Source organism: Dipodomys spectabilis, unplaced genomic scaffold (genome assembly GCF_019054845.1).
Source record: "Dipodomys spectabilis isolate Male_0828 unplaced genomic scaffold, ASM1905484v1 ptg000051l, whole genome shotgun sequence".
Taxonomy (NCBI): domain Eukaryota; kingdom Metazoa; phylum Chordata; class Mammalia; order Rodentia; family Heteromyidae; genus Dipodomys; species Dipodomys spectabilis.
Genome location: NW_024870728.1, coordinates 1618912 through 1645354, shown reverse-complemented (window position 1 = coordinate 1645354; position 26443 = coordinate 1618912). Strand labels below are relative to the sequence as shown.

The following is a 26443-nucleotide window of genomic DNA, read 5'->3' as shown; positions in this document are numbered from 1 at the left end:
TCATCCCTACATTACCATCTACCAGGGCCCACAGTTTCTGTCTTGCCACTGAAGTGTTCCATTGAGCCTAAACAAGCTGCCATACTCCTTAGATTTCTCATGTGTTTCTTCCTCTGTCCTGCAGGCCTTTCCTCTCAGCTCTGCCAGCAAGAATCCCGCTCATCCTTTAAGATCCCACTAAAACCCCACTTCTCCATAATACTATTAGAAGGCACTCATCCATTTAGTAAATATTCATGAGATATTTGCTGTACTCACAGACTGTACAAGGTGCTGAAGATACAAAATTAAATGCACACTAAAAAAGAAACAGTAGGGTTTTTTTGTTAGTTTTTGGCTGGATGTTGGCCTTATAGGAAAGTTGTTTATTCTCTTTCCTATCTATATAGTTTTACATTTCCTACAATGAAGACATATTACCACATAATAAAAGTAAGGATTGTATTGAGTTTTTTAAGGACATAAATTTATTTTCTCATGGTTCTGGAGGCTGAAAGTCCAAGATCAAGGGTTGACAGGTTGGCTCCTCCTGAGACTGGGTTTTGTTTACATAAGCAGATGAGAGCTATTAGAGAATGTTTGTAGGCTAAGGGGAAAATAAAACAGACAAGATGAGGAAGAAGGGACAGATGGAGCCAGGTCAAGGGAATAGTTGGGGGGCTCACTACAGAATGTGGACCACCATCTCTCCCAACCTGAATGGAACAGAGGTGAAAAGGCAGGTGTTAGGGTACACTAGGTCAGAGGAAGATATCTAGGTGGATGAACCCATCCTCCCTGTCAGAGTCCATGTCCCCACACCTGTCCCACACAGCACCTGTCTCTGAAGAGCCATTCTGCACCAATCTGTTGTCCTGCAAGATTGTAAACTCATCATAATAAACAGAGCCCACTCCTGCATTTTTACCTCTCTCCTAGGATACATAGCTTTGCACCAGAATATGATTGGAAACTTTCATACCGGGATTTTCACATCTGTTCTTGCCCGTTTATCCCATCTGCTGAGGTAGAATGGTGGTTTTCTTGTAAGTATCTCCATCGTCAGCAGCTCTGTTGAAGTCACACAAGGCCTTACACAGTTCTATCCAGTCTCCCCGTATCCCCACCTGCCCTTGATGAACTCGTCTGGAGTTTCCTGCTCTGCTGCTTGCCTGCCACCAAACATTTATACAAGTTGAAAAAGTAAATATGTACCCTCCCTGGACCACCATGGTCTGCAGCAAGCTCAGAGCTCAAGGCTCAAGTAATGTCATGTAATTGGGGTCTGCAGCTAATGGCAGAGAATAGAATGCTGAGTATTGTTTCATCCTCACTCACCTTAGGAAAACCTTGCCTGAGCAGCTTGCAAGAGACAGTGGCTTCAAAGACTGGTTCTGAGAATAAGAGAAAAGTTCCCAGATTATCTGTACGTAGTCATTAGCAAAGGTGGAGCTACTTTAGGCCTGTAGTGACAACTCCAGGATAAGGATGCTGTGGGAAGAACTGCTGTGTTTGCTGTCCTTCAGGAGACTGATTCAGAGGATCCTCAGGACTGAACTATGCACACAGATTAACCATGAATCCTTGGGATTGTGAAATAGTTTTAAGAAATGAAAGTAAGACATTTGTCATTTTTTGATATTTTTATGCGAAGTATTAATTAATTAGTTTTTCTCCTATATTTTGATGTTATTGATAGATTTGACTTAAACCTGAAGACTTGTGTCCTGAGGTTAATGACCAGCAAAACACAGGGCAGAGCTGTGTTTCTAAAACAAGGATGGACATTTATTTTTGTGAGACACTTAGACTGACCCTGCTCAAGGAGAAGCTGGGTCTAAGTTAACTTCTTCCTGAGCTTTAGCTATCTATGATGATTGTGCTTACTGAGTCAAAAGGCTACCTCCTTGCTTCCCACACTTTTCTTCCATTCTTCCTCCCTCTCCTTCCTACCTATTTAGACCTCCCAAAGATGAGCTGTCCTGAGTAAGGGAACATTTCCAAGGTCTCTCAGGTACAGAACCCTTGCTTGTAGGAAAGAATACCTTCCTAGCCCTATCCGAGGCCTTCAGCCTCTCCTGTTTCCCACCTCTCTGAAGTTTGGTGCACATGACAATAGCTTGAGGAAGTTTCCTTAACTTCCTTCATCTTAGTCTCTGAAGGTTTAGACAGCTACCAACAGATCAAGATGGAGGAGACCTGCAGTTGTTACCTATTTATTTGCTTGGCAATCTTAAAAATAGCAAATGTATTTTGTTTCATTTCTTTAAAATATTTCAATGTGATGCTAGGTGCCCATGGCTCATGTCTATAATCCTAGCAACTCAGGAAGCTGAGATCTAAGGATCTCAGTTCAAAGCCAACCTGGGGCAGCAAAGTCCATGAGACTCTCAGTTCTAATTAACAACCAAAACAAAGCCAGAAGTGGAGCTGTGGCTCAAATGGTATAACACAAAAAAGTTCAGAGTCATCGTTCAGTCCCTGAATTGAAGCCCCAGGATGGTGCGTGCGTGCGCAGGCACACACACACACACACACACACACGCACGCACGCACGCACGCTTCAGTGCTGCCAGTAGACAAGATGGCTGGTGACCTCACAGAGCAGAAGACTGTGGTATACTTGGTCTTTTTTCTTTTCTTTTCTTTTTAATTTTTTTTTGGGGTCTGGTCGTGGGGCCTGAACTCTGGGCCTGGACGCTGTCCCTCAGCTCTTCAGCTCAAGGCTAGCGCTCTATCACTTGAGCCACGGCGCCACTTCTGGCTTTTTTCTTTTTGCTTATGTGGTGCTGAGGAATCGAACTCAGGGCCTCAGGCATGCAAGGCAAGCGCTCTACCACTGAGCCACCTTCCCAGCCCTTACTTGGTCTTTTTTCTGTACCAGTAAATCTATCAGAGTATTCTGACATATAAAACCAGGGGGAGGTGTGTAGGAAAAAGAGTGAGCACAGGGACAAATATAACTGCTGCTGCTGCTGGAACATGGGGCCTTACTATTTACAATTTCATTTTAATCTGGCTTCTCACCTTTTTAAAGAAGCAACTTAGTCCTTCTTTGGTTGCAGAGGGCCTTAAACAAGAGTAATCCTAATGGAAGAGCCCTTTGCCTACTCAGATGCTTGTCACAGGCCTTTCCTAAGGAGTCTGCTTCCTTCCTGTCACAGACACAGTCTGTTCTTTACTATCTTCTAGTCTTCCCTCTTTTTGCCCTAGTCTTTTTCAGGTGCTTGTGTTATGGCACTTTTGACTTATCTTGTGGCAATACTGTCTTTGATAGCCCTGCATTCACAGTTTAAAGAAACAAAAATTAGCCTTACATCTCCCATCACTACCATGCCAGACAACCTGCTTTTGTTCCAATCAAAATGTTCCTTTGTTCTTAATACTGCTTTCGAAGTAAATATTTTATATATGGAAGCCCAGAGTTACTGTAGAGGGAATTTTGTGCCTAATTATTTTAAATTTAGGAATTAAGTCCATTAGCAGTTTTTTGAACTAGAGACATCTTAATGAAGCACTGACATTAAAAAAAAAATAACTTCAGTAGAATTGATAGGCAATTGAAAAATATCTCATACTTTCATATCTATAAACAATAGAAAGTTGGTATATATTTGAGACATACTTGATTGGTTGATTGGTTGGCTTTTTTATTGTAAAGATACTGTATAGAGGGGTTACAGTTACATGAATAAGGTAATGTGTAATTTCCTATCGAGTATTGTTACCCCCTCCTTTGTTTTTGATTGCTTGGTTTTTGCTTCATTATTTTTCTCTCTCTAAGAGCTAGGGGGAAAACACAGTACATTTTGAGTCTAGATCATTAAATGTGGATCTAGTCTTGGGAGTTTGGGTTCTTTGAGAAGTGTCAGTGTTTTTTCTCAGGGCTGTGTAAAGGAGATGTGCAATGGGGATGAAAGGATGAAACTAACTGTGTTGTGTTAATTTTAGTCTTACTGGATGCCAAGAAGTATGCCCAAAGGTGTGATACCTCAGTAGAAGAGTGTATTCCTTTTTGGCTAGGTGTTGGCCTAACAATAGGCCTTCAAGCAACAGTGACACTGTATCTAACCTGACATCCTAAACAGTGTATCCTGCATCTGTGCAGTAAGCTTGCTGCCCACAGGAGGGAGTGGCCAAGATCCTGTGATTAAGCAAAGGAAAGAGGCAGAGCATCTTCTTTTCTGAATTTTGTTTGTGTCAATTCTTGTAGCTTTTAAACTTTTTACAAACAAAACCCTTTGTCTTTTTGTCTTCTGCCACTGGCCCTGGTTATAGACTGGGCATGGGTGTTTCCAAATGGGAAATGAATGTGCTGTTCCATTCAGAATCCTACTTTTCATACGATACATTTGATTGCTCTGGGGTCTCCTGAATGTGGATCTTTGTTGCTTTCTCTGTGTGTGGCTGCCATAGACATACTTCCTTTCTGTTGACTTCCCCCAAAGGTGGTTTAAGGCCGTGGGAATTGTTTTAGTTCTTCCGTCAGGTGTGCCTTCCAGAAGCTCCTATATGCTTCTGCAGAGGCCCTTACCACTGGGAAGATGGTTCTTTAAGCCTCTAGCTTAGCCCTTTATGTTTACAAAAAAAGGTTGGAACAGATTTTTTTCAAGGATGTAGGTATAAAGGGAAAGGGATTGAAGTCAGATGAAAAAGCTGTGGAATGCTTACACACACTAAGATAGCAAGTTTGATGGTGTCCCATGTGTGCAGTGGAGAGGGGGTGTTTGTCTTTACTGAGAAGGAAACAAAGGGGCAGAGATACCCACTAGACAAGAAAAGGTGTTTTAGGGAGTCAGGGACAAGATGGCATACTAGAAGCATCTTCCATTTGACTCTGTTAATGAAAACAATCGAGGTAACAGAAGAAAATATATGCTTAAGGGAGAAAGAAAGGAAGACCATCAGGGATCAAGAAAGAGGTGACAGGATAGCTGGAAAGCAGTGAGGAACAGAAGGGCTCCTAGGGAAAGGAAGATACTAAAGATACAAACACAAGGTAAGCCAGCCAGCCCTGGCAATAGATTGACAAGCCACCAGGCAAATCCACACTTTTTGCTTGTGTCTGGAATTGTTAGTGCAGGGATTTGGTGTGACAGTGGCTGCTCCTGTGTGGCAAGCAAACTTCAGAGAATGACATTTTGTCCACCCCTTACCTTGAAGATCTATAGCAAGGCACTATCATGAGAGAGGGCCTATTATTTGAGACTGAGTGACTCTGGGGACTTGAAAGCAAAGAGCAGTCATGGCTCTGGAAGTCCTGGTATGCCTGTCCACAGTATCTCCATGGGAAACAGTCACAAGAGGTGGCTGTGGACAGGGAAAAGATCTGATAGGTACTCACTAAGAGGTTTAAGCCCTAGGAAATTAGGGCAGTGAAGGGCATGATAGTCAGTGGCATCACCCTTCATGAGAAAGAATGAGTCCCATTTCCTAAACACCATTGGGGAAATGAACACTGAGCCCAGGCTGATTGAATGCTTGCCCTCCAGGAACTGCTCCATGGCTACATGTGTTTGCTGCTGGGCAGGACTGACAGCTCTGAAGCAGGTCCAGAAAACTAGATAGGTTCCCCAGCCTCCCTCTCCCCAACACACATGTTATAGAACTATTGGGCAAGGTCTGGAAGCATAGAGATAGACTGCCAAGAGCTGTTTGCTACTTACATGTTTGCTGCAAGGCAGATCTGAGAGCTCTAAGCCCAGGATCCCAGGTCACATGATTGCCCCCAGCTTCCTTGCTCCTACAACATGGTGATCTGCTGGGCAAGATCTGAAAGCACTGAATCTGGCAGCCAGAGTGCCTGAATCCCTCAATCATTACTCCCAAATCAGGGCATAACCCAGTGCATTGTTTTCTTCCCCCTGCCTTCTACATTTTTGTGAGATACACTAAGGCTTAGAGGCTTGCTGCTCCTAGAGGCACCAAGGTGCTTGGAGAACATGGAAACCTTCCCAGGTCAAGACTGCAAAGCCCCTTGCAGCTAGCACCAATTCTTGGTACACAGGTAATAGAAGCTGTTAAAAGGAAAACATCCCCAAAACACATAACTAATCCTTGGTCAACTGGGCTCACAGACCACATATGGCAACAGCCTGTACTCTAGGAACTACAAGAGACTCCAGCTAATTTTTCTTTATCTGAATGTGATGGAGTTCAGATGCACTCTAGCCCCAGGCCAGTTGTGAAAACCTGCAACTCAGCCTGTCACTCTGTAGTCTTCCTGATCATTGGGGATATTTCAACTGAAAAACTATAGGTGATTAAAACTTCTAAAAACTTGCCCTCAGATATGCAAATCCCAACACAGGAACACAAGGAATGTGGGGGGTGGGGGAGAAAAGGCAATATGGCAATATGACCTTAAAAAAATCAATAATGCCACTATTGTGGACACTAATGAGAGTGTAGTGGATAAGATCCCAAAGAATTCAGAAGAATGATTATAAAAATGACCAGTGAAATTAAACAAAACATTAATAAACACATGAATAAACACCGAATAAGGAAAACATTACAGGATATGAAAAAGGAATTCAAAACCATCTTAAAGTTCTGAAAAAAAAAACAAACAAGATTCTGGAAATAAAAGATTCAATAAATCAAATTTTAAAAAAATCTCAAAAGTTGAAGGCCTCATCAATAAACAGGATCAAGTTGAAAGCAGAATATCAGAGTTTTAAGTAGATTAGTTAGAACATTCCAATAAGGATTTGAAAAATAAGAAAATACAAATAGAGCCAAGAAGACCTCTGGGCCACAATTAAAAGACCAAATTTATGAGTGCTGGGCATAGGAGAAAAGTGGAAATTATAGAAAACATTCAATAAAATAACAGCAAAACTTAAGGGGGAAAAAAATGAACCTGACTGTAACATTTTACAGCCAGTATAGAATAATGGAAAATAATTTTGAAAGCTGAAAGAGAGAAATTACAAATCACATATAAAGGAAAACCAATTGGAGTAACAATAGATTTCTCAACAGAAATTCTAAAAGTAAGAAAGCATGGAATGTTATATTTCAAACCCTGAAAAACCTAAAACTAAACAAAAACTAAAGGAATTACTGACTACTGAGCCACCACTGAAGAAGATACTTAAAAGAATCCTATACATAGAAGAAGAAAATAAATTCATTCATGAAACTATGGGGAAAAATGTCTCACTAAAATAGATAAACAAGGATTAAGGAAGACTCAAACATTACAAAAGCAGCAATGTTGCAAGAATTACCACATACCTTTGAATAATAACTCTGACTTTTAATGGTCTAAATCAAAAGACAAAAATTGGATTAAGTATTTTAAAAGCAATTGAATTTTTTTTAACAAAACAACCCTCTTGCTTACAAGAACAGCACTTCTATGGCAAAGGCAAAACTAAGAGTAAAGTAAAAGGGTAGAAAAGATATATTCTAAGCAAGTGCATCCTGAAAGCAAGGGAGGAGTAGCTATCCCTATATCTGACAAAGTAGATCCTAACCAAAATTAGAAGGACGAAAGTAAAATAGGAGAATTCATCAAGAGAATATAATGTCACCTGAATGTCACCAATACTGGATATAAAAGCACAGATAGACTCCAAAATAATTATAGTTGGTGACTTAAAAATCTCACTAATAGGTTATCCAGACAGAACAGTCAACAAAGGAACTTCAGAATTAAATGACACTATAGATTAAGTCGGTATACTAGTTATGTATAGACTATTTCACACAATAGTCACAGAATACACATTTTGCTCAGTGTATATATATATTGGAACTTTCTCCAATATAGATCATATTCCAAGTTATAAGCAAATATTAATAAATATAAGATTCATAAAACTGTATTTTACCAGATACCAATTGAATAAAACTAGAAATCAATAAAAACTACATAAAATATTCAAACACATGTATATTTAACAATATATTTTGAATGATCAGAATGAAATTGAAGAAGTAAGGAAGTAAAAATTAATTTTAGCATTAAATGAAATTGAAAACATTATACCTCAGAACCTTAGGGCAGCAGCAAAGGCAATACTCAAAAGAAAATTTATAGAGATATCAAAATAACTTAATGGTAGGTCCCAAGTTCTTAGGACAAGAGCAAATCAAGCCCCAAGTCAGTAGACCTAAAGAAATAATAAAGATCATAGCAGAAATTGATGATATGGGGACTAAAAACAATACAAAGAATTGAGCAAGAAGTTGGTTCTTTGGTAAGATAAACAAGATCGACAAGACTTTGCCAAACTACCCAGAAGAGAGAGGAAGACACAAATTAATAAAATAGATGAAAAGGAGATACCACCTCAAATACCAGTGAAACTCGAAGGGCTGATAGGAAATATTACAAAAACTGACATTTTAATAAGCTGGAAAATCTAGATGAAATAGATAAATTTTTAGGTGCATCTCACCTACCAAAATTGAAGCAAGAAGATATAGACAGCCAGATCTATAATAAGCAATGAAGTCAAAACAGTAATAATCTCCCAACAGAAAATCCCAGGACCATAATTAACTTCAAATTCTTCTAGATCTTTAAAGAGCTAACACTAACCCCCCTCAAACTATTATATAAATTAAAAAGGGGAAGCAATACTACCAAACTAATTCTGTGAAGTTAGTATTACCTTTATACAAAATCAAGGACTAAGGACATAGCAATTAAAAGAGAAAATTATAGACATGATGAACATAGATACAGAAGCAAGGATGATTCAATAGATGTAAATCAATAATGTAGCACAGGATATAAACTACATAAAAGACAAAAATCACATGATCATCTCTATAGATGCAGAAAAAGCCTTTAACAAAATTCAACATCCCTAAGTAAAACAGGCCTTGTTTGGGGGGAGGTATTAGAGGGTGAATTAAGGTGAATATGGTTAAAGTACTTTATATGCATATATGAGAAACATTAAAAAGTGTTTTAAGAAAGGGAGGGAATAAATGAGAGTGATAGAGGAAAGTTTGAGCTACATGAAGTGTCACAATAAAATCCCTTTTGTGCAAGTAACGTATGTTAATAAAATATCCTAGCAATATCCCTTCATGATAAACTCTGATGAAGGTAGGAATAGAAGGAACATACCTCAACATAAACGTATATAATAAGCCTGTGGCCAACATTATACTAAAGTCTGGAATGAGACAAGGATATCTTCTCTACTTTTATGCAATTTTAGTGATTAGATTTTTATCCAGAGCAAAGAAATAAAAGGGATAAAGATATTATTGATACAGATATTTATGAAGAAGTCAAATTATCCTTATTTGCCGATGATAAGATCCTATACTTAGAAGATCTGAAGTTTCTGCTGAAAAAAAAATCTTAGATCTGATTTTTAAAAATAATACTTTTAGCAGAATAGCATGATTTAAAATCAGCATACAGTATCAATAAGCTTTTCTATATGCCAGTAACAGGCTAAGAGAGAAATCAGGAAGCAATCGCATTCCAAATAGCCTCAAAAAGTAAATAAAGTACTACAGACAAACCTAATTAAGGAACTTTAAGACTTCTACAATGAATTTTAAAATATCAAAGAAAGAAGTTGGGCACCAGTGGCTAATGCCTATAATCCTAGCTACTCAGGAAACTGAGATCTGAGGATTGTGGTTCAAAGCCAGCCTGGGCAGAAGAGTCCCAATTAATCTCTAATTAATCACTCAAAACCAGAAGTGGTGCTGTGGCTCAAGTGGTAGATTGCTAGCCTTGAGCACAAAGAGGCTTAGGGATAGCACCCAGGCCCAGAGTTCAAGCCCTGCAATTAACAACAACAACAAAAAAAAAAAAAAATTAAAGAAACTGAAGGAGATTCTAGACGCTAGAATAATCTCCTTTGTGGCAGGAATTAGAAGAATTAATATTGTGAAAGTGGATATATAACCAAAAGCAGCTTAAAGTTCTATCTGAAATAGGGCTCTAGTAACTCAGGAAATAAGAGCAAAAGTGGACAAATAGGATTACATCAAATTTAAAATAGCTTCTGTATGGGGCTGGGAAGGTGGCTCAGTGGTAGAGTGCTTGTCTTGCATGCATGAGGCCCTGGGTTCGATTTCTCAGCACCACATAAGCAAAAAGAAAAAGCCGGAAGTGGCACTGAGGCTCAAGTGGTAGAGCGCTAGCCTTGAGCTGAAGAGCTGAGGGACAGTGCCAGGCCCTGAGTTCAGGCCCCACGACCGGACCCAAAAATAAAAAATAAAAAACTTCTGTATGTCAAAGGAGACAATAACTAGAATGAAGAGACAGCCTTACAATGGGGGGAAAATCATTGCCAACTATCAGTTTGGCAGGGGATTAATATCCAGTATATATAAATAACCCAGAAAAATAAGCACCAGAACAAATAATCCTATTGGATGAATGAATTGAACAGACAGATTTCAGAAGAAATACAAATGGCAAATAAATACATGAAAAATGTTTAGCATCTTTAGCCATAGAGAAATTCAAGTTGAAACTATAGTCAGATTCCATCTCAACTTAAAATTACTATCAAGAAAACAAATAAGTGCTGGTGAAGATGCAGGAAAAATGAAACCTGTATTTACTATTGGTGGGAATATAAATGATTGCATTCAGTATGGAAATCAGTGTGAAGATTTCTCAAAAAATTACAGATAGAAGTCCCTTCTGACCCTATTATACCACTCTTGGGCATCCATTAGAAGGGGATATATATAGGCATGCAACAGAGATACCTGCACACTCTTGTTTATAATATCATATTCACAAAAGCCAAGCTATCGAGTCAGTTTAGGTGCCCATCAACATAAATAAAGAATCTAGGGGGGCTGGGAAGGCTGCTCAGTGGTAGAGCGCTTGCCTTGCATGCCTGAGGCCCTGGGTTCGATTCCTCAGTACCACATAAGCAAAAAGAAAAAAGCTGGAAGTGGTGCTGTGTCTCAAGTGGTAGAGCGCTAGCCTTGAGCTGAAGAGCTGTGGGACAGCGCCCAGGCCCAGAATTCAGGCCCCACGACAGGACCCCACCCCCCCAAAAAAAGAATCTAGGTATATATACATAGTAGCACACTTTTCAGCATTCAACCATTCAGGAAATGGTTGAACTTAGGAACAACATGTTAAGTGAAATAAGCCATACTCAAAAAATATATCATGTTTTCTCTTACATACAGAATCTAGGTCTAAGAAAGAAAAAGGAAGATATGAATATAAAGGAAAGATATCTGAGGAGGGAAAAATTAGAAGATGATGGAAGGTTAATATTATCTAAATAACTTATATGCCTATTAAAATGTAAAAGGAGAGGAGCAGGGAGAGAAGACAAGAAAGAGTAATGGGGAAGTGGTGCTTTGGCTCAAGTGGTAGAGCACTAGCCTTGAGCTGAAGACTCCGGAACAGCACCCAGGCCCAGAGTTCAAGCCCCATGACCAACCAAAAAAAAAAAGAGTAATGGAGAGGTGAATTTGATCAAAGTGTAATATATGCGTGTATGGATATATCCCATTAAGCCTTTGTACAGTTAATACATGTTAATTTTATGCTAATTTTTAAAGGAGTGGAGTACTTCCAGTGAATGGATAATGTGCCCACAGTGTAGGCATAAGGGATGGTGGACCTCTGATTATAGCAAAAGACAGGTAATAAATGTTAAGAACTCTGAAAATTATATGTGGTCCCTGGCCAGCGCTCAGCAATGAAAGGCTTCAGAGGAAACAGCACAAACCGACTTGGTAACAGAGGGTGTCTAGGAACCTATATGTAACTCACAACAAACTTTTGTGTGTAAATATTTCAGAGGAAGACTCAGAGCTTTCATTAGATTTTAAAGCAGTTCTCTAAGGCCCATCTTTTATGACAAGATACCTCGAAAGGACAACAGGGTTACTTATGCTAGAGCATCCTCTGGGGAAAAGGACAAAGACCCTAGAAGGCTGCATGATGTAACCTGGATGCAGGAAGGAATCCCTGAGCCTACTAAAGTGTATGAGAACGAACTGTCACCTGAGCAGGCTGAAGACTGGCTGTCCATCATGACATGGACACTCTGTGGGAGGAAGGATGGTTTGGAAAGAAATGGAGAAAGGAAACAAGCTTAATCCCTAGAGGGAAACTCAAAACCACAAGAATGAAGAGGTCATGGTCCTGTTGTACTAGGGGAATTTGGAACAGCTTGCTATATTGAAGAAATCTGGATGTGTTTGGAGAAGCCAAGCTAACCTTGGAAGGGCTCTTCATAAGGCTTCATGTGACACCTTTCCCCCAAGCCCCACCCTAGAAATTTTGCAACACCTGGAATTATCTGAGTATACACGGCCTCCTAAGGACCAGACTTAGGACCTGCTTCCCATGGCAGAAGACTCAAACTCATTGAGCCCCTTATATTTTTGGATAGAGTTAGTTCCTGAAATAATCTGGAAAATGTGGTTTCAGATTTTTTTGAAGAATCATTATAGTCTGATATTACAAAATCAAGACTTTTTATAAAGCTATTTAGTGGGTCCTGCTATTTTCCTGTACCTCATGCTTCTATTTTAGAATACCACTTCTTCCTTCCAGGTAGAAGCTGTGTTCTGTGGAGATTCTGTGAGGTGGACAACACGCAGGCTGGGTTGATAGAGGAGTTCTAGCTGCCCTGAGGGGGAGCCCCTCGTAACATCTCTGGAATTCGCTGGCAGCCCATGCCTTCTATCTTTCCAGTTTCACTGCCACTATGTCATATTTCCCTCTAAAACAGCCTTTCTGAACACAAGCAGAGCCAATTCCCAGTGTTAACTACATGGAGTTTTCCTTTGTTTTCATCCTCTTGGCATCTGTGTACCATTGAGTACTTAAGAACCTAAGAGCCTGCATGCTGGGATACTACCTGGCTTCAAGTCCAGCTTCATTAGCCTATACTGGAGTGGCCTTGGCAAATTACTCCTTTTCTCAGTGCCTTGGTGTCCTTACATGAAAGAGAATCAGGAATCCTATTTCACAGGGCTGTGGTGACAGCAAATCATTGCTATGTGCATAGTGAGCAATCAGTGCCTGTCTTGTAGTAAGCACCGTTGAAGTGTCTCTTCTTGCTTTTTCAGTCCCTCCTTTGACTTTCCTTTCTTCCTGTGGTGATGATGCAGCTCCCTATTCAGACCAGCTACTACCTTAGCCTGGGCCTACAGTCCAAATGCTATGTTGATCCCCTCATTAGGTTCTTGCCCAGTACTTCAAACTCAGGAACTCCAAAAATATATTAATATTTGACTTTTTTTTTTTTTTGTCGGTCGTGGGGCTTGAACTCTGGGTCTGGGCGTTGTCCCTCAGCTCTTCATTTCAAGGCTAGCGCTCTATCACTTGAGCCACAGCGCCACTTCTTCCTTTTTCTGCATATCTAGTGCTGAGGAATCGAACCCAGGGCCTCATGCATGCAAGGCAAGCACTCTACCACTGAGCCACCCTCCCAGTCCCAATATTTGACTTATTTTATGTAAAAATAAATTTTATTATAGAACATATAGGAAAATTAAATCCCAACAGTAGTAATCCATCCATTCAGCATTCACCACCACTAAACTTGGGCGTATTTCCTTAAGTTCAGGCTGCTTCCCCCAGGGGATAACAAATAGACTGGAAATAAAAATAAATAAATAGACTGGAGATATTTTGATAGGGAAGGACATAGTACTGGCCTCTGGGGCGTAGAAGCTAAGGATTCTACTGGACATTTTATAATGTATAAGACAGCCCCCTCCCCCATAGCAAGGAATTATATGGCCCAACAGTACTGGGGTCAAGAAACTGTTTTCATAAAAGTTGAATTGGTTTTCTTTTTCTGTTCCATCCTGCTTCCCACCTGTGCTCTCTATTTGTCAGGGGTCCTGCCTTCTTCCCTTTCTTCTCTCCAGAATTCTATGAACAGTCAACAAGCCCACAGAGTTCTGTCACATGTTGAGCAGCAGTCTTTTTTCTCTCCCCTAGTTGTGACACTGATAACCACTCACAAACTAATGAAGAGGCTTCCCATTGCCCCTTCACTTCCAAGTTTCCTGTGAGGCCTGGCTTGTGTACTTGGGGATGTGCATAGAACTCTTCTGCCTATTGAATTCAGCCCAGACCTGGTAGAGTCTGCCTGGGACATATCTGACTCATCCTTGTAACACCATTCTAAGTGCAGTCTTGCTCTGTAAATCTTTGTTGAGTGGTGTGTGTGTGTGTGTGTGTGTGTGTGTGTGTGAGAGAGAGAGAGAGAGAGAGAGAGAGAGAGAGAGAGAGAGAGAGAGAGAGAGAGATTGAAAAGCCTAGAACAAAGTCTCCTCTGACACAGTCTCTTTACAGATTCTTGAGGAGTGGTTTGGCCGGACCATCATCCGCTCCTGCACCAAATTGAGCTATGAGCATGCACAGAGCATGATTGAGAAACCAACTGAGAAGATCCCCCAGGAAGAGCTGCCCCTCATTTCCCCAGAACACAGTAGTCAGGAGGTGCACCAGGCTGTCCTGAACCTGCACGGAATTGCAAAGCAGCTTCGTCGGCAGCGCTTTGTGGATGGCGCGCTCCGTTTGGATCAGGTCAGTGAGATTTTGGTTTTTTGACATTCCTCATGTTTTTTATTCCATGGGGAAGCCCTGTTTTACATCATTATGAAAAAATTAGATATAGTATGCAGAAGCAGGAAACAATATAATAAATTTGCTGTACTCACCATAAATCCATCCAACTTGAATAATTCCGAGTTGATGACAATCTTGTTTAATGTATGCTCACACCTACTTTCCCACCAGATTTCTTTTTCCCTATGCCTACAACATGTTTTATTTAGAAAATATGTCAAGTGTCAAATTACAAGAATAGTATATGGAGTTCAGTGTTACACTCTGGGTTATAGACATTAGGGTGAGAGGCAGCATGATGTTGTCAGTCTTTGCCTCCTTCCTCGCTACACTGTCCTCTTCCATACAGGTAGATGGGTGCTATTGCCACCCATCCTCCATGTTGGGGCCTGGTGACATGAGTCACAGCAAAAGAATGGTGTCTGTTTAGCTCTGTAACTAAAACTCCCCCAGCTGCTCTGTGGACAGGCTGCATATATGACTGGATCCTCATTCTTCACTCAGGTGACAAACACCTGAGAAAAACAACTTAAAGGAAGAAAGATTTATTTTGGCTCATGGGTCCGAAAGTTTAGTCCATGGCACTTGGCTCCATTGTTCCCAGACTATGATGAGTCAGAGACACCATAGTGGGGAGCACGTGGCAGAACAGAGCTGGTTATCTCACGGTGGGCAGGAAGCAGAGAAACAGAAAGAGGCTGGGGACTGGGTGTCTTTCAAAGCTCTTCTCCCCGTGTCCTACTTCTTCACTTTAGGCCCTATCTCCAAATAAAGCCATCAAGAGATCGATCCATTGATTACATCAGAGCCCTCAGGGTCCAATTACCAAGAAGCCCATGAGCTGCAACTAAGATTTTAACACATCAGCCTATGGGGAATACTTCAGATCCAAACTGTAGTACTCACTGCAGCTTGTTCTTGGAGGCAGAAACAGGAGACATGGAAATTCAGAAGGTAGTTGTCTAATATCTTTTCCTAAGGCTCAACAAAAAGCTATCTTTTTATTCCTTGTATTCCACACAGGATTATCTGTTTACAAATTCCAGATTAAGTTGTAAAGAAGCAGAGAGCTGAGGCACTTGTAAAACATTGGCTGTTAAAGCAAATGGGCCTGAACTGACACTGATTACTCTCCAGTATCACAGCGATGCTGTCAGTACATTAGGACTTAGGCAGCTGTCACTTATAAACCTAGTGAATTTCCAGGTCCCAGAGTTGATAACTGTTAATCACGGCTTGTCAGTACATCACAAAGTATAGTCTGTATTTTGTATCATGTTTTTGTTTTTGTTTTTTTGGGTCCGGTCGTGAGGCCTCAACTCTGGGCCTGGGTGCTGTCCCTCAGCTCTTCAGCTCAAGGCTAGCACTCTACCACTTGAACCACAGCACCACTTCTGGCTTTTTTCTTTTTGCTTATGTGGTGCTGAGGAATTGAACCCAGGGCCTCATGCATGCAAGGCAAGGGCTCTACCACTGAGCCACCTTCCCAGCCCTTGTTTTTTGTTTTTATTTGCATTTCTGACCTTGGTCATTCAGTCTGTGGGAAGTCTTTGTGTGTCTGCCTGTGGGCAGTGGCAAGGCCACTGGGACTGGCTGAAGGAGCTGTTCTCAGACTATTGGCATTACTTGCCTTACAGAAAACTCTTTCTCTTAGCTAGAAGGGTTAGAAAGCCATGTTTTAAAGCTTTCCAATGGAAGTTCTGATTGCATTGTACATTCTGCCACAAACTTACACAAGTGCTTCTTAGGAGGTATTGCAAATAGTGTTGCAAGGAGGAAGTGCACCACTCTGGGATGTGAGTGATCAGGTCTACATGTGCTTGTCCTGTCTGGGCAGCCTCTGAAGCTTTCCCTGCCACCCTTCTGACCTGGTCCTGGTAGCCTGGGCAGGCCTGTGGGACAGTGCCCATAGGAGATGGGAGGTAGAATGGGTAGGAGGCAGAAGATGAGGATAGGAGGTGGTGAGGGAAGAAGTAACAGCATAGCAGGTTATACACTATCTCCTTCCTGCAAGGAATCACAAACACACTCTTAACTGTCACATACCCATGCCTCCTGGTTGTCAAGTCTTGGAACATTGTAATGTTCTAGTCCTTTTCCAGTATTAGATCCTTTAAGGTCTCTGAGTTTCCTTGTACATTTCCAGTAGTGTCTCCTTGGAATTCCCTAGGATCTACTCTACTTTCAGTCCTTTTGCCAAAATACCCTTTCTTGAATGGATTCCTCTTTTCTCCTAATTTTGAGCACTAGTTATATTGATGTTAGAGTTGCCAACGTCTGCCTACATAGATAGTTTTAGTCTGGTCTCTTCACTTGCCTCTTGAATTCTTTTCCTGGATGCCCCACAGCCCTCTTTTTTTTTTTTTTTTTTTTTTGTTATTGTTGATCATGGGGCTTGAACTCAGGGCCTAAGCACTGTCCCTGTACTTTTTTGTTCAAGGCTAGTGCTCTACTTTGAGCCACAGCACTACTTCCAGTTTTCTAGTGGATAATTGGCTATAAGTCTCATGGGCCAGGCGCTGGTGGCTCATACCTGTAATCCTAGCTACTCAGGAGGCTGAGATCTGAAGATCAAGGTTCAAAGCCAGCCCGGACAGGAAAGACCATGAGACTCCTATCTCCAATAAACCACCAGAAAACCGGAAGTGGTGCTATAGCTTAAGTGGTAGAGCACTCACCTTGAGCTGAAGAGCTGAGGGACAGCGCCCAGGCCCAGAGTTCAAGGCCCACGACCAAAAAAAAAAAAAGTCTCATGGGATTTCATGGGATTTCCTGCCTGGGCTCACTTCAAACTGCAATCCTCCCATCTCAGCCTCCTTGGTGGCTGGGATTATAGGCATGAGTCACCAGCCTGGCCCCACAACCCGCTTGATCAATGTTTATCCTTTCTACAGTAAAGCAGTGCTCAGTGCCCATGGCACACCACACGCATACTAAGTGACACCTTCTTCTCCCTCTGCTCTCACCAGAAGGGTTGTGTGTGTGTTCCCAATCCTAGGTGTGTGTCTGATGCACATGTTGCTATAGTTAAGTAAATATTAGATCAAAGTAATCATATGCAAGCATTAAAACAAAAACTATTGTTAAATAAGGACTTAGCTTTCAGAAATTCTGTTCTTTGGTTGAAGCAGCCCTATGAGAACAGGAGGTATTCTGTATTTAGGTGGCTTTAGAGAGGGAGAAATCTAATTCACAAATTCTTTACACACACTTTTTTTTTTTTTTTGGTCGGTCGTGGGGCTTGAACTCTGGGCTTGGGTGCTGTTCCTGCGCTCTTCAGCTCAAGGCGTGCTCTCTACTGCTTGAGCCACAGCCCTACTTCTGGTTTTCTAGTGGTTTATTGGAGATAAGAGTCTAACAGACTTTCCTGCCCGGGCTGGCTTTGAACCGTGATCCTCAGATTTCAGCCTCCTGAGTAGCTAGGATTACAGGTGTGAGCCACTGGCGCCCGGCTACACACACTTTTTTTTAAAGCCTTGTTTTTTTTTTCAGAACTGGCAAATGAAAATATAATTATATAAATTAAATCTCACAGGGTTTAGTTATGTATGTACCTCATTTGCATAATTTCCTTCTTTACCTGGCTTCCAGAATAACTAACCAACTACTATACAAGCCCAGCAGATGAGGGGGTTTATGCAATAACATTTGAGAGATCTTATCCTGATATAGGCTTTTAGACTCCAGGCCCAAAGTCTAGGAATTCATAAAGAAACATGGTAAAGGGAAGAGAAGAGATTCATTCCATGGCAGCCATGAGAAGACAGCACTTCAGTAGATCTTCAGCTGTCTTCTGGAGTACAGACATTTACTTCAGGTTAAATAAGAGAATGTGAGCAGGAGGGAAGAACAGTATGCCTAGTTAACAGTCCCAAATCACTAGTGTGGCCTGATTGATCATTATGTTAGTCTTTGTCTCTAGAGGAGTTCTGGAGAAGTTGCTAACATTAAGAACAAGTTGCTAAGCAGATTATCTCTTTTAAGTTTTCCACTGCTTTCTTTAAAAACATAAGAAGGTATGGTCTGTCTGACGGGTTAGTTTGCCTTCCATACAAGATGCTTAGCAGTGAGTTTTCTCTTTCCTGGAGCCCAAGGTGATTGCAAAAAGGGACTGCAGTGGAGAATATCTCAGATCAAAGGACATAGATGTAAAGCTGAGGACTTTTAGTTAATTCGTAGGGCTCAGAAAAACATTCCTTTGTCTTTTACAACCCCATTAGGCTGTTGTATGAAGGTTAAATTGGACTAAATGTTTGCAACACTCAGGCTGGAGAAGAGCTCCCATGAGGAGAGGGGCTAGATGGATGATGAGCTGATGACATGTCTGAGAATCTACATTTTATTTAGATATTAATATCTCATTGGCAGTCTTAATTTATAAATTAGAATGCTGAGGCCTCCAAGGTCTAAATGAGTTGCAAATATGCAAGACATCCAAGTAGCTCTTTGTTCAGTTTTTGCCCATTTACACCATGCTGAGTTGGAGAAAAAAAAAAGTTTTCCTTTAAAGTGGGGAGGAAGGAACACCCTCGAAAGTCCTAATTAGGTTCCAGTTAATTAAGGTTTGAAAATAATGAATTTGCGTCATTGGAGTTAATCCCTTGGTTCCCCCAGAAAACAAGTGTGTGGACCCCAGCTGTAGAAGGAGACATCAATCTCCTGCAGCCAAGGACACTGGGGAAATGGTTTATAAATCAGCTAAATGGCCCATTCAGAAGCTACTGCATTTGTTCTCCTGTCCTGCTGTCTGCTTTTGCCCTCAAATTCATTTTTCCTTGGTGATTTTTGAGTAGCCCACTGTTTGAGTTGTTTTCTAAAGTTTTGTTAGCTACTTAGAGCAGGCTGTATCTATGATTCTGGTGACACATCCTCAGTTAGAGTGATCTCTAACTGGGTCCAAGGTAAAGCTGTAGTAGGAATTTTGCTTTTCCGGAGCTTACCATGGTGATCTTGAGAATGAGTAAGGGTAGAGTTATGTGCACTGATTTGCCTGTTTGCAATCAGGGACAGAAATGCACAGTGACTTGACCACTGGTTATTTGTAATCATCCACTCAAGACAGCTGCCTGGCCCCTATCTGAGATCTTGAGCTTCAGCTCAGGGCTGGCTAACTGGCTCTAGTACCCAGGGACCAACTCTTAGCATTCTTGTCTGCTTAGCCTGGTGTGCTGTCCTGTCATGGGAAAGACTGGGCAGCACTGCCTTCAGGACAGGTTTGGCTGCCTCAAATATCTCTTACCTGTAGCTAGAACCTGCTTCTAAAGAGGCTTTCACTCCATGAAGTGACTGTCCTCTGCTTTGCTGCCAAAAAACAACAACAATATGGGCCTCATATGGTGTTTAGTGATTTTTGGCTGGCTAAAGTGAATAATGTCCCTCCTGGGTGGTTTCTCTCTGTCTCCGTGTTTTCTGCTGCCAGGATAAGTGAAGAACCCAACACACTGTTTTATTTTATTTATTTATAACACACAATCTCTCTTGTTTCTTAAAAAGAGGCTCCATAATGGAGCCCTGACATTTTTGTGTCAGTGATTTATACTCACTGTACATCTTGAGCTTTGGAAGAAAGAAGTTACCAAAGGCCCAGAGTCCTCCCTGTTTCTGTCCTGACTCAGGGACTACTGGCAGTCATTTTCCAAAACAGGTTTGGATACAAGATCTGCCCTCAACAGCTTCCTGTCTAGGGAGGAAAATGAGACTGCCTAACTTTGATGCAAACAAGGCCTGTGATCTTTGGGGGTTCTGTCTTAGCCATAGCTTTCAGAAAGGGATGGTAGTGGGGTTCCAACGAGAACATTAGTACAGAAACATCTCAGAAATATTGGGTGATTTGGGCCCAAATCTGCTTTCTTGGGGCTTTCTCTTAGCTAGGTGAGACTGTTCCAGCAGAGGCAGCTTAGATGAGCACTGGAGTGAAAAACAAGCCTGAGGCCAGCAGGAGTTAGCAGGTGCCCTGCAGGTGGTTGGAGCTTTGTTGACTTTCTGAGTTCATATGGCACTGAAGGTGGTGGAGAAAACCTGATATTTTCATGTTCTGGGGTAAATTCCTTCATAGGAAAGAGGCCTTTACTAAGTTCTCATCTGTATCTTAGCTGAATCCTACTTGACACAATTTTGAGACCCAAACTTCAGGCAGTTTCTTTGTAAACTTGATTATAAAGGTAGCTTTATGGTAGTTAATGGAAATAGCTTTTGAATACCCTGGGACCCAAGCTGCTATAAATGCTGTTATGTGTGACCTTGACTTAGCCCAGCTTTTAAATCAGGGATTGGCAGACTTCTCTGGTAGTAAATGGCTTGGGCTCATGGGCCATATGGTTTCTGTCTCTGCAACTCAGCCCTTCCATGCTAGCTAGTATGAAAGCAGTCTAGAGTTTTAAATGAATGAAAGTGGTATGAGCCAATTAAACTTGAAGGTCACTGAGATTTGAATTTCATATAATTGTCATATGTCACAAAATATTATTCTTCATTTGATTATTTTTTCAACCATTTAAAAATGTGAAACTCATTCTGAGCTCCTGAGTCATGCAAAGCAGGTTTGGCCTGTGGTCCACACATTGCTGACCCCTGATTAAATGCCCAGCAAGCTTTTTAGCCCTATTACCCATTGAGCCTTTAGCAGCTCATCATTACTTCCCTGGGAAGCCAGGCTAACTAATGGAGAACAGTTGTGCTAAGTTAGCTCTCAGGATGGTTTCATGCAATTAAGTAAATTATTCCTTTGATTAGCATCATGTTTAGCAGGTCCTCTTGGAGGCTGGAAGTAGTGCAGTGAATTTGTTGAGCATCAGTTCCTTTACCCTATTTACCACCACGTTGCTTTAGCCAGCCTGAGGCCAAAGGAGCCAGTGGTTCTCGTTTCCCTCCTTGGCAGGGCCTTCACAGCCAGAGCAAGGCCCACCTGCTGCCCACTGGCCCACTGACCAAGAAACTACTCTTGACAGAAGAGACACTGGGGGAAATGGATGGCTCTTCTCCCGTACCTGGCCCCAGTACTAAATGTAGTGATGTGTATTCCTTCTTTCCAATATACCTACTTTCCAGAAATGAGCATTCCAGCCATCTGCTGTTTCATTTCTGTGCACCAAGGATGGGCACATTCATCTGGCTCTTTCTTAGTCTCATTGTGTCAGCACTATAATGAAGGAATGAGACTTAGATCCAGTTCTTAAGAAGTTTCAACTATCCAGAGGGAACAAGCAAACCACCAGAAAGCAAGAAATGGTGCGGCAAAGCTCTGCTCAGCAAGAAGGGACCTCAAGGTTGGCTCAGAATTGGCTATGTGCACATTGGGTCCCCTGAAAGATTCCAGGGGCTCATGCAGACACAGAAGAGTCATGAGAGAGCAGATAATTTCCTTTATGTGGTACAGACTTTGAAGAGGGGGTGTGGCTGGAGAACAGGGAACAGGGACCTTGAAGTCTGCAGGAGCAAACCAGAACAGCCAGAGTGACTTTAAATGTTGAAGTAACATGATCAGAACTGTTTGTGAAGAGCTTCCTGAGAGCACAAACTAAAGGAAATTTATAATCCAAGAGAGCAATGATAAGGCTTTGACATGAAGCAGGGATCGTGGTAGGTGAGAAAACTATAGAACCAAGAGAAGAAGGAAAATTGCCAAGACTCTGCCAAACTGATTCTATTGACTAGATGAAAACCTGTAGGAGAGGAAGTAAGGAACTTGGGGTCCCAGTGAGTGGACACATGGTGCCTTGGCACTGTGCACTGACCCAGGAACTGACGAGGGAGGAGGCTGGGCATCCATTTTGGATTTCCTGACACTATAAGGCCAGTAGAAGAGAAAGCAAGTAGAGCTATGCACAGGGCACAGCTATGAAGGCTGTCCATGATAACCATTTGGGAGCTAGTAGCATCAAAGCAAGCATGAAGTTGTACAAGGAATGACCTCATTCAGGGAAGGTCCTCTAATGAGTGCCTTGTGATCTAAGCAGAGATGAGAAACTGCATGAAACACAGAAGCCTGTCCCTGTGCTCAGCCAGGCCCTTCACTCCTCTTCTTCCTTTAGAAAAGAAGCTTTCTGGGGCTGGGAAGGTGGCTCAGTGGTAGAGCGCTTGCCTTGCATGCTCGAGGCCCTGGGTTCGATTCCTCAGCCCCACATAAGCAAAAAGAAAAAGCCGGAAGTGGCACTGTGGCTCAAGTGGTAGAATGCTAGCCTTGAGCTGAAGAGCTGAGGGACAGCGCCCAGGCCCAGAGTTCAGGCCCCACGACCGGACCAAAAAAAAAAAAAAGAAGCTTTCTATCAGGCCATGTAAGTTATATGTTGTTCTTATAAGAAAAAAATTTAAATAGAAGAATACAAAAAAAGCCAAAATTGCTTATAATCCTATTACCCAGAAACAATCACAGGTATGTTATCATTTCTTATAGGTTTTCCCTTTATCATTTCATGGCAGAAGTAAAGGACAACTACCAGAGTACATTAGTTTTTATATTCTTCTTTTTAATAGGATATAATGAATTTTTCCAATGGCATTCAAAAAATCTTCTAGAGGCACAGAGGTATACTGTAGTAATAGAATGTATATTTAGCACAGGCAAGGCTGTGTATTCAATGCCTAACACTAAAAATGAAGAATAATAACAAAAAAACTTTTAAGACATTATAATGCCTACATAATATTCAAACATTTAAGTATTTTTCAAACATTTAAGCACTTCTCAACTTTGGACATTTAGATTGTGATTTTGTTGTTGTTATTGGCGGGTTGTAGGGCTTGAACTGAGTGCCTGTACACTGTCCCTGAGCTCAAGGGTAGAGCTCTACTATAGCACCACTTGCAATTTTTGAGTGGTTAATTAGCGATAAAGAGTCTTATGGGGACTTTTCTGCCTGGTCTGGCTTTGAACTGTGATCCTCAGTTCTCAGCCTCCTGAGAAGCTAGGATTACAGGTATGAGCCACTAGCATCTGATTCTGATTTTTTAAATAATAGTATAACTAATAGTTTGGTAGCCATCTTGGTTCACAAATCTTTGGTTTCATCTTTGATTATTTCTGACAGTCTTTGAACTGTAATGATTTGGATATGGACATTTTTAAGAATCTCAAAACATAACTGTAACTCCTAGAGAAAGTCAATGAGTTTAAAGGATATTTATTAACCATCTGATTAGCGCTTTTCCCATTTACCAGTTTTATAATGAACATATTGGCAAACTCCTTATTTAAATGTATCTATGTCATTTCAAAGTAAATTCCCAGCTAAACATCTGTGCTTGTTTATGCTGTTTAGCACCTGAGCTGTCCGAGGTGGAGGAAAGGATGTAAAACTGTACCCTGGCTTCACAGAGACTTGGGAAGCACAAGAATTCCAGTCATGGGGGTTGGGAATGGTCCCTTTGAGAGTCAGAAACAGAGACTGATCTAGTTATTGTACTTTAATTTCACATGGAGCTACAGAAAACAGTTTATGTTTATGCATCCCAAGGCATGAATAAGAAACAAACTTAAAAACTTGACCCAGTTATATATAACTAATATTAATTATAGCCATTTATGTGAGCTGATCACTATTTGTGGCTTAATAAGCTGTGCATAAAAACTAATATATATCATTAAGTGTCAGATTAATTCCTCTGAGCAGCCTGTTATTATCACCCTACATTCTCCATATGCTCAGTCTCCCTTTAGGCATCTCACACACTCATTCTCCTAAAAATCCTTTTTATTCTTGCAGTTGTTATAAATGCAGACTCAAACATGATTGTCTGCCATTGCTGAATGGACAAGATACTTCTTGAGTTTCTCTTGTGGTAGGAATATTGTTCTAGCTCTGAGGAGATCTAGGCAGTGGGAAAAAAGCTTCCTACTCTAAAGCTAAAGAGAGCTACATGTGTTATGAAAACTGCATGTGCTTATTAGAAACAAAGCTAAGACCAAAGCAAAAGCACAGTGGCTGAAGGCAGGCCTGCTGGTATCAGGTGAGATAGGATTCTGACTTTAAGGTTTGGGAGATAAAGCGTTGCCCTGGCATTCGAGCCAAGGGCATAGAGGGCCACCCTGTGAGGTAAAGGGTTATGCACATACTGCTCTCTCCTCTGAGTCCATTGAGAACTGAAAGTACATCAACTGCGATGAAAGTATTTCTGCTCATTACCAATACTATTTGGACCTAAAAAAAAGGAGAATGGATGTGTTCAGGCATTTGAAATAGCCAAGAAGTAGTTAGTATTATAGAGAAAGTGTAATTGGAATGATTAGAGGAGGAAGAAAATAACCAAAGATAGACACACACCCTGCTAGCCTGGGCACTTGAGATGGTCCTGGCGTGACCTTGGCTGCTAGGCACAGCAAAGGCCTGGAGACAGTGCCTGTGTGCTTGGTCAAAAGGTCCAAGACAGAGCCTTATTAGACTCTAAGGATAGCTTTCTAAATAATATTATAACACAAACCTGCCCCCTACTCTGCTTCCTGAAGCTTTCAACTTGTCTTCTGGCTATTTCTACATGCCTGTGTCCAGATAGCAAAAGCTTGACCCCACCTCACCCCTCCACTCTGCCACTATAAGCTTAGTTTACCTTATCTTGGTATCAGAGCCTGAAGATTGAAACCCTGCAGAGAGCTTTGTGTTTGCCAGCCCTGCTTAGAGTACAGGTGGGCCTGGCCCAGCCAGCCCTCCTATTTACAGTGTCCCTGTCACTTTATACCTGTCATCTGTCATGCTGCCTTGTCAGCTCCCTTGCTTCCCTGTGTCCTTTCCTAAGACTGAGTTCCTAATGGGAATGCACTCTGCCCCTGTTTAATCATGCGTTTGTTCCAGGGTATCAAAGCAACACTGTGCATGCTGGTCTTGTTAAAGCAGAAGGAGGTGCTAGTTGTGGTGGGGAGAAGGGACAACATGGCTCTAGAGCAGATGTGTATTTACATAAGAGAATTAGTTGCATGTTATGAACCCAGCAAGTCTCCCCCTTGTAAGTAAACTGGTTGAAGATTTGATTGTTTTCTAGGGCAACCAGTATTTAGAACAAGGTAGAATGAGGACTTTCTCCATGTGGCGCTACCTGAACAAGTGTGAGAAGCCAGGAGTTGGAAATGCCATGAGAACTTTTAGTTCCCTCAAATGGAATCATGCTCCCTCAAGGAGCATTGAAGAAAGGGCTCACCAGGGGTGAGGGAGAAAACACCAAAGGGCCACTTAGGGAAGGGAAATAATGACATCCAAGCATGGAAATGTGGAGACTAAAGGAAGCCCCAGATCCCCACCTGCCTCTGAAGAAGACACAGTGACCCACCATCACGGCCCTTCCCTGCCCCTACCCCTGGGGCAGGGATGAGTTGGATGGCAGGGATTGAGCCCCACACGACCTCTGTAGAACTTTCATTGGAGCCTCATTTTGCCTTGACTGGAAATGAATGGCTTCCATAGACAGATGTTCTGTGTTGTTGCTGTGGGACTTATCTGAAGAAAAATCACACCCTAGTCAGAATCAAGGGTGAGCCCAGGTGACTCAACTGGAAGTGACAGGCCTTTCCAGAGAACAGTGAAAGGAGACTGAGGGCTCTGGTGCTGACCTCACCCTCATTCCTCTCTGAGATGTGATCCCTTCATGTTTGTGGCCTTGATAGATGGAACGGAAGTTGGCCCCTCTGGACCCCTGCTTTTTGGGTAACTGTACTTAGGATTAGGAAGCTCGTGGACTCAATTTTCTATTCTCAGGACACACTGCACATCCTTGCCTTGCCCCTGTGTCACACCCACGTCAATCGAATGTGCGCCAAACAGCTACATAAGAGACGTGGAATTCTTTGACGTTAGCAAAACCTCCATTAGAGAAAGGAAACCCTTGCAGCTGATCCTTAGATTTCAACCATGACTACTTCTTGGGGCCAGCCCAGTTGATTTCAGTTTTCATTGTTCAGATGCTTGGGGCCTCTGCTTCCCAAGC

At 41.7% G+C, this 26443-nt stretch overlaps 1 protein-coding gene across 1 annotated transcript in view; it reads left to right on the top strand.

Annotated features, from left to right (window-relative positions):
* Dis3l2 (DIS3 like 3'-5' exoribonuclease 2) overlaps positions 1–26443 on the top strand; it is a 341977-nt gene that overhangs the window by 256647 nt on the left and 58887 nt on the right. Inside the window, exon 13 of the mRNA XM_042679162.1 lies at positions 14258–14491. Coding sequence (XP_042535096.1) covers positions 14258–14491 — 234 coding nt within the window. The remainder of the gene's footprint in view (positions 1–14257; positions 14492–26443) is intronic.